Source organism: Melitaea cinxia, chromosome 24 (genome assembly GCF_905220565.1).
Source record: "Melitaea cinxia chromosome 24, ilMelCinx1.1, whole genome shotgun sequence".
Taxonomy (NCBI): Eukaryota; Metazoa; Arthropoda; class Insecta; order Lepidoptera; family Nymphalidae; genus Melitaea; species Melitaea cinxia.
The window spans coordinates 11867540-11876988 of NC_059417.1; the positions used below are offsets into that span (position 1 = coordinate 11867540).

A 9449-nucleotide genomic window follows, 5' to 3' on the forward strand; every position below is an offset into this window, starting at 1 on the left:
CTTGCCGATTCTTTTCTTTAGAATCTACATTCCGAATCGGTGGTAGCAAGGAACTTATAGACTTAAAACTACTACTAATAACTTCCTTGGTGGTAGGTAGCTTTACTTTTAAAAATAAAAATCACTTTAAAATTTTAATTTGTAAAATGATGATTCAAAAGTGCTTTTGAATAAAGATTTACATTTTGATTAAAAAGAATTAATGGCTATTCTAGCATCACGAAATAAAATAAAAACGACTGGTACCGTTAAACCGTACTATGTAACACCTTCGCCCTGTTGCGATGAACATGATGGTTTGTAAACAGAAAAAAAATTTGAAATGTCATTTTCTTTTCAATTTGTCAAAACAGTTAACAAACGGCGCGTTGTTTTCGCGCATGTTGTTTGGTATCTCGTATTTTTGTAGTGTGATTAAACTTTTCTACCTGCACAAAAAATGCCTCGAACAGCGCGTAAGATGATCCAAATTGGGTATCCTAGAGATGAAACCGATCGGATGCCGAATAACATCTCAATATCTGACTTAGATATTATAATGTATATTGTGGCTATAATTGGTCATTTCGTGGATCTAGCACTGGATATAAACGTGGCAGTCAGGTATTCTTTAGAGAGAAGGATGATGGAGTTCGGTTTAACTCTCACATTTATACTTCTCCCAGCCTTTGTGAACACGGCGGTCTCGATAAGAATGTAAGTAAAATATACAAACATTAGAACTAAATAAATGACCTCACTGTTTAGCACTGTTAAATGTTTCATGAAATCATTTTTCTGACTAAAACTTTCGTTAATTGGCCGCCCATAATACAAGTGTGGCGGAATTTTACCATAAATGTGAGTTCCCTTTGTCACCCCATGAGCCTGTTTCACCAATTGTGGCTAGAAGTTATCCTGCAAAAAAGGTTACGATTAAACTTTAAAAACAGTAAAATAAAGTACGAGGTTTAGGTACATATTTGCGAATAGATATATCTCATTTATACAGTGGAATTTGATAATGAAAAAGCATAATACATCGAATTTTTTTATTTGTTGGATATCTTGATCGGGCAAATAGCATCATCTACAACTGGTGACACAGGTCCTAAATCACACTTTCACTAACTTATATTCATGTCAAAAAGCTGGGTCCAATAAATTATATCGTCATTAAAAAACACCGCATATATCTCCCAACCTGCATTGGAGCACCGTGGTGGATTAAGCTCTGATCCTTCTCCTACATGGGGAAAAGAGGCCTATGCCCAGTAGTTGGATATTACAGGATGAAGCGTAAAAAACAAATATTGATAATAAGATTATTTTGTACCATATATTAAAAAAAAAACTTCCTGTTTTTCATATCTCATCACGCTAAGCATAGTAGACCCTCTTATTTGTGAAAAACAGTTTGTTATTTTAATTATTTTATGGACAACTCTATTATTTATTTATTTATTTATTTTATACTTTATTGTAGACCACAAATATATTACAAACAAAGCATAAAGATAGTTACAGACAGTGAAGTATAATGGGCAGACTTATGGCTAATTAGCCATTTCTTCTAGACAACCCAGACCCTACATAAGTACTGATAATACATGAATATATGATTTTTCATTAAATATTATTATAAAAAAGTCTTATATAAAAATAACTTTAGATGTTTTTGCTCACATGTATCATTTATATACAAATTTTTATTTTTTTAAGGTATTCACTAGACAAACAACAAGACTCACTATCATATGCGATTACGAAACGGAAGTTGCTGAGGATATTTATTCTCGTACTACAAATGGCTCCCATTTTACGATTTGCGGATGCTCTCATGTGAGTATAAATGCAATATATACCATAAATGGTTTCATGAATCACTCCTTCATATGGCTCCATCAGTTTTCGCCGATTTGATGATTTTGCCAATGACAAGTGCTAATAGTGAATTATAAAAGTCCGCAGATAGGGTTCGGTTTCAATGTTAAGGCAGTGGGTTAAGCCATGGTTAATTGAAGTTGTTGTTCAATTTCACTTTTTGACCAATTATAGTTTTATATCTTCGATTTCAATAAATACGCCACTAGTTTCTGTGGTGAGTAAAGTGACCAGAGCTCTTGGAGGGAATTAGGTGTAAGGTCGGCAACACTTGATGCTTCTTATGTTGCAGGTGTCTGTAAGCTACGGTAATCGCTTACCATCAGGTGAGCCGTGCGCTTGTTTACCGACCTAGTTGTATAAAAAAAGGTCATTTTGACATGACTAGTAATAGAATTGCAAATAATATGATAATTATTAATTATGTAGAATCAATAATTGCTTAAACATATCGCTGTCCCCGGGCAATAAAGCGGTAATATCAAAAATCAAATTTTACAGGAGAAATAAAAGAAGCTAATTTGTTTATAGTGCAGTGTACAGTGATCCAAAACAGACGTACAATATGTCAAATGAAAGCTATTTTTTTTACCAATTTAAGCTTTTAAAAATAATTTTTTAAAAACAAATCATATAATTTTTTAATGAAATAATTAAAAAAATGTATAATACAATTCATAGATGATACTATTTTAATTGCAAGATCATTAACAATTACTGTAAAGATAATGTTCACCGGTTTTTTGTGCTATTTTTCTTAGAGTAATGCAATAATACATAGCTTAGTCGTAAGAGAATTATCCATGCAATATAACGGTTATTGTCATTTATTCTAACGAAATATTAATAAAAAAAACTGAAAAAAATAAGAGTGATAGATTGATACTCAGAGAAGCCAAAAATTAAATAACATTAAAAAGGGTGTAACCGGCGTATACCGCTTTATTGCCCGGGGCCAGCGATATAGTAAATCTCTTGTTCTTCTTTTACTTTGGCTCCCTGAAGGATATGCCAATATCTGAGTGAAGCTTTGTTTACGTTATAAGAATTGTTAAGTTAGGACAGAAAATAGTAAATCTCATTAACAATTATAATAAGTTCCACTCCTACCTACTCTAATTTAATACATTAATATTGTAAAATAAATACATTTCACAAAGTTTTCTTTGTGTGTAATTATTATTGAAATGATAATTACGAAGCATTTGAAATAAACATACACAACTTCCTTTTATCTATAGAGAATGACTAATTGGAAACAATAATATAAACATGTTTTTAAATGAAAAAGATAATAATTTTATAGTTATAAAGACAATTTATTGTTATTATCATTTGCAAGCTTGACATTATTTACATTTATAGAAGTAAATTCAAGACTAATTTATTCAAAGTATATAAACAATCCGCCTTAAACCGGTCCAGGATTTAGCAAATGGAGGACACTAACAACCTTACAATAATAATAATTTTTATTTGATTTAAATATAGCATACATTATACAATATTGTTATTACATACACGTTTAGTCAACAATAACATGTAAAAAATTATTACAAACTATTTAAAACTAATATCAACAATTTCGTTAAATTTATCGTATTGTCAACCAAAAGTATCCATTGTTCTGAAATTTAGCAAACTTTCTCCGTGAAATTGATTGGAAATCAAAAAGTGTACACTACCGTTGGCGCAGTTAGTAGTGACCCTGCTTTCTGCTCCGAGGGTTGTGGGTTCGATTTCCACCCCGAGTCTGGATGTAATATAAATATTTATATATGTATTATTTATGTTTATCGAAAAAAAAATATGTAGCTATATACCAGTCAGCTGTTGCCTATAACACAAGCATTAAGTTGCTTACTTTAGAAACAGACGACCGTGTGGGTATTGTGTAGATATTTATTTATTATGATTATTATTTATCATTCCTATTCATTTTATCAACACCTACGCTAAAGCCAAGCCTATAGCGTATTTTAGTAATAAATAAACGTCTCAAACTCAACGGAAAACATCCAACATACACAAGCACAATCGCCACGGCAAACATCCTTTTTTTGGTATCGCAGGGTAACCCTTTTAGGGGTGATATCCAGGACTTAGGGTGGGCAGTCCTAGACCGTATGTCGGCTTCAGCACTTGGGGGTGCAATACCGACCAAACCCCTGCAGGAGCCTTCGGCCGGTTTAATTGGAGGGTCCCGGATCTGCAGGCAACAGGATCCCTCCAGCGATAGGCTGGCCTCGGCGAAAAGGCCAGACTTCTCCATAAACGGCAAACATCTGTATGACCTGCACCTGCATATGCTTGCGATGAAGGAGTATCGAGCCAGCGACTTCTAGAACTACAGCCAGTAATGTGAATAATTCGTCAAAAATTCGCTGTCGTAATATTTTTAATAAATTTTCAGCTACGCAATAAAGTCAAGATATGCGGAAAGAAGAAAGGATCCACTATCACAGCGCATGTATTACGCTCTGATGCTCAAGGAAGACTCGGATGCTGCGTTACTGAGAATATTTGAGTGTTTCCTTGAAGCGGCCCCGCAGCAAGTACTTCAAACGAGCCTCCTGTTACGTCAGTATGATCATTTAGCGAGTAAGTGTTATAAACATTTTTTTTTTATATAGTCAGACAGACAGATACTTACCACACGCAACACGTGTGTAAGATTTTCCACACTTTTTAACCGACTTCCAAAAAAGGAGGAGGTTCTCAATTCGACTGTATTTTTCAACCGACTTCCAAAAAAGGAGGAGGTTCTCAATTCGAATGTATTTTTTTTTTATGTATGTTACATCAGAACTTTTGACCGTGTGGACCGATTTCGACAATTTTTTTTTGTGTCAATTGGTCCCATTTAAATTTATTTGAGATCTAACAACTACTTTTCGAGTTATATCTAATAATGCGTTTTTACTTGACGCTTTTTTCGTCGACCTACGTTGTATTATACCGCATAACTTTTTACTGGATGTACCGATTTTGATAATTCTTTTTTTGTTGGAAAGGAGATATCCCAAATTTAGCAGCATGATAAGAAAACCAGGATCTGATGATGGGATCCCAGAGAAATCGAGGGAAACTCTCGAAAATCCGCAATAACTTTTTACTGGGTGTACCGATTTCGACTATTATTTCGTCGATCTACGTTGTATTACTCGTCGATGAAATTGAAGTCGGTTTTTTTTCGTTTGTGAGCAAACACAATTATTAGATTCATGTACTAATAAAAAATATATATAACTAAATTACAGCTACACATATTGTAGATTGACAAATACACAGACCTTTTCTATAATTCTCTGTTAGTTTTAATTTAAAAAAATGTACAAAAAACGATTGTGCTTTAGACCACACGACAGAAGTAAAACTTACGAAACGTACCTCTTTCTTTCTATATTCACTAACTTTAATCTGCCTCTTAACTTCCGTTCGCGTCGCCCGAACACACTTTTCGTAACGCTCTCGTCACGCATCACCAGCTTACTCCCCAAATGAAGCGTACATAAAGAAGTTTTACTTCAAAAGGTATAAAGTTACTTATGCTCTGTGGTTACGGCAGTAAGAATATAACCACCCCATCTCTTCCCGTGGGTGTCGTAAGAGGTGACTAAGGGATAACACACAGTTCCACTACCACCTTGGAACTTAAAAAGTCGACCGATGGCGGGATAACCATCCAACTGCTGGCTTTGAAATACACAGGCCGAAGACGGGCAGCAGCGTCTTCGGTGCGACAAAGCCAGTCTGTGGTCACCAACCTGCCTGCCCAATGTGGTGATTATGGACAACACATATGAGTTCACTTTTAGAGGCCTATTTCCAGCAGTGGACTGTATTAGGCTGATTTGATGAAAGCTACCTACTTTAGAAACAAAATTCCATACCATAATAACATATACCACATGCATTAAGTTGCGTACCGGAGAAACAGATGATCGTGTGTGTATGTTATAAGATATACATATATTATATTACTATATATATTACATTTGAAATAATGTCTTTCCAGTTCACCAAGCTCTATCAATATGCTCATCTATAGTCGGCATGGGCTGGTGCTTGGCCGCCTACCAGCGAGCCATACGCTTCACCCAGGAAGATAAGAACAACGTTACTTGGTCCGGAACCGCCCTGCAGACTGCCTGGCATTTCCTCGTCTCCCGTAATTGCTTACATATATGGACTTTACACATTAATATATAAGCATGTCGAATGATACTTCTAAAACTACTGTCTGATTTTTAATTTCTTTTTTAAATAAAATAAGAAATCACACAACGGCCCCCAGTAGGATTTTCTACTGTGTCGGGGGTCCGGAAACACACGATACAAAAGCATAACCGCCCAGACCACGACAAACATCTATATGGCCAATACAAATATCTGTCGTGAGCGGGGATCGAACCCGCGACCGCCAGCGCAACAGACAGTACTGTGACCGCTGCGCCAACGCGACGTCAAAAATTTGGATGCCGTTGATAAAACCGGCTGTGTGGCTACGGCACCAAAGAATATAGCCACCCCCTCTCATCTCGTGGGTGTCGTAAGAGGTGACTAAGGGATAACACAGTTCCACTACCACTTTGGAACTTAAGAAGCCGACCGATGGCGGGATAATCATCTAACCGCTGGCTTTGAAACACACAGGCCGAAGACGGGCAGCAGCGTCTTCGATGCGACAAAGCCAGTACTGCGGTCACCAAGCCGCCTGCCCAGCGTGGTGACTATGGGCAACACACATGAGTTCACGCATTTTTGGCGCGAACCTGTGGAGGTCTATGTCCAGCAGTGGACTACAATAGGCTGAAATGATAATAAAACCGGCGGGAGACTTAACAGTTACATCAGTGATGGGTCTCCAGACTTTATCATTGATATTATCTTGTATTGATGACAATTAATTGTTAACAAAAGTTTCACAGTATTACAAAAGTGTGTGTGTGTGCTATGATATGCATCTGGAGTTAACTCCTAAGAAAGATTACCGTAAATTACTGCTCGGAGTTTTTTCAAACTATTCACTTACCATTCTTTAGTTGGTTTTCCTTAACTGTCTTTACGAGTAAAATGGAGTAAAAGGAACACATTATTGTCATATGCATTTAGTAAAGAGCGGTTATTAACCGACTTCCAAAAAAGGAGGAGAAGAACTTTTGACTGGGTGGACCGATTTCGTCAATTTTTTTTTAATCCAAAGGTAGTGCGTGTCATTTGGTCCCATTAAAATTTATTTGAGTTCTAACAACTACTTTTCGAGTTATATCTAATAATGCGTTCTTACTTCATGCATTTTTCGTCGACCTACGTTGTATTATACCACATAACTTTTTACTGGGTGTACCGATTTTGATGATTTTTAATTTAATCAAAAGCTGATGTTTATCATGTGGTCAAATTTAAATTTCATCGAGATCTGATTACAACTTTTTGAGTAATCTCTGATAACGCGTATTTACTTAACTATTTTTTCGTCTACCTACGTTGTATTACTTGTCGATGTAATTGAAGTCAGTTGTTTTCGTTTGCGAGCAAATACAATTATTTTAATATTACAAACACACTCCAATTTTATTTATTTATATACATTTAATCATAATAAAGTATATATATATATAAATAATTAAGTACGTCATTAAATATGTATTCTTTTTTTTTCAGTAAGCAGAGTGATATCTATATCACTCATCGCTCACCTGTACCCTCAATGGACGGTCCTTGCCTGCATCCTCCACATCGTCACAATGTCCATATGGCTGCAATTGTACGACAAATCTCCATTCTGTTCCCAAAATATATTATTTGAAGTTGCGTTCTCCTTGACATTAGGATCGGTATACCTCTTCACATACATATTACCCAACGAAAGCAAAACCAGGTACCGTTACACAGTTTACTACACCATATGTTTCTTACAGAACGTAACCTGTGCAACATTATGGTTTATTTACTCAGACGATGTGACTCGGTCAGCGATATACTTTTATCCAGTATTAGTACTTAGTGTTGTGCCGTTCGTACTAGGGATTATATTTATGATTTTATATTATGCTTTCTTACATCCGAAGACGAGTGGAAATGGTTTAGGTGTGACGTACAACGCTCAAGTTGAGGTCGTTGATGTTAGCTAATAATAATTTAGCTATAGTAAATATTTGTGATATCACTAGAATTCGTGTACTTTAAAATATAAGTTTCAATCTTATTTTAATGGTTACTACCATAGCTATATAAAATTGTACAAAACTATCTGTGTCTGAAGACAGTATTTAATTCTGAATTCGAACCGTCTAAGGACCCAATCACCAAAAATAAATCCGTCCGTCAGTCTAGCCCTTTAAGCGTTCAACTTACATATAACTTATACAATAGAATTTAAAATATAATCAATTTATATCAATCATATTGACTACAAGCTAGATTTTAGTTACCAAAATATTTTTTATGGTCTTCTATTAGTTACCTAGCCGTATATTTACCTGCAGTACGGCTTATCGTGTCTTTATTTTTAATACTTAAGAAATTATATATGGTCTCATTATTGACTAATAAGTGTAAGATTAGGAAAATATGTAAAAAAAATAAATGTGAAAATAGAAGAAAAAAACTTGTGATATTACAAAATCTTTTATATGAATCTATTTCACGTCTTTTCAGTGATATGCCAAAAATACTGCCATAGTAATATAAATGAAAGTAAAAAGTAATGAACGCACAATGAATACTTAAAACTTGAATGTACATAATATTCTTTTTTTTACTATGTGATAAATATTTTTAGAATTTTTTCATCATTTTTACATTTTTTACCAATAGTAGTGTGTTTATTGTAGTCAAAATATATTTCATTAAGTAAAAAAAGTGTACAATTCACACAACGAAGTGAAACATCTGAAATGTAAGCTTTGAGAGAAATGTTTCACCGAGAACATAAAATACTGTGTAATGTATTCTATCTCATTCTCTCTAATGCATTTGTGTTTGTTTCTTTATCGTGACGTATTTTCGTTTCATCGAGTTCCAAATCACAAATCTAAAGTTTCACTTCAATAATCTATCTTCTATAATATAAAAATGAATCGCAAAATGTGTTGCTAAGCGCAAAACTCGAGAACGGGTGGACCGATTTCGCTAATTCTTTTTTTAAAATATTCCTTGAAGTACGAGGATGGTTCTTACGGAGAGAAAAATTCTAAAAAAAAAAAAAATTTTAAACTTCCTGAAAAAGTCTAAAAACAACACGTTTCTATACTCCCATACAAAAGATTTGTGATAATACTTAAAAATCAATTTGAACTTTAATACCATACGATAAAGTTTGTGTTAGGCGATACGAAGTTCGCCGGGTCAGCTAGTGTTTAATAATTTCTTAGTAATAAGTATATTTTTATGCAGTATTTTTAAATATTAAATATTCAAAATATGAAGATAATTGTAGTTCTTCACAGGTTAAGTTATAAGAAATATTTTGATTATGAATGTGGATATATGGAGCTAAAATGTAAACAAAAGACTGATATACATATATATATGCTTAGGAATATATCTTTTAGAAGATTTTTACAAAATGTGTGTTCTGA

At 34.3% G+C, this 9449-nt stretch overlaps 1 protein-coding gene across 1 annotated transcript; it reads left to right on the top strand.

The window, feature by feature from the left end:
- Nucleotides 1-439: 439 nt before the first annotated feature.
- LOC123665683 (XK-related protein 7) lies at nucleotides 440-8494 on the top strand. Its single transcript, XM_045599946.1, has 5 exons — nucleotides 440-696; nucleotides 1702-1821; nucleotides 4277-4464; nucleotides 5882-6034; nucleotides 7531-8494. The coding sequence occupies exons 1-5, from the start codon at nucleotides 440-442 to the stop codon at nucleotides 7998-8000; spliced, it is 1188 nt and encodes a 395-aa protein (XP_045455902.1). The 3' UTR covers nucleotides 8001-8494.
- The last annotated feature ends 955 nt before the right edge of the window (nucleotides 8495-9449 follow it).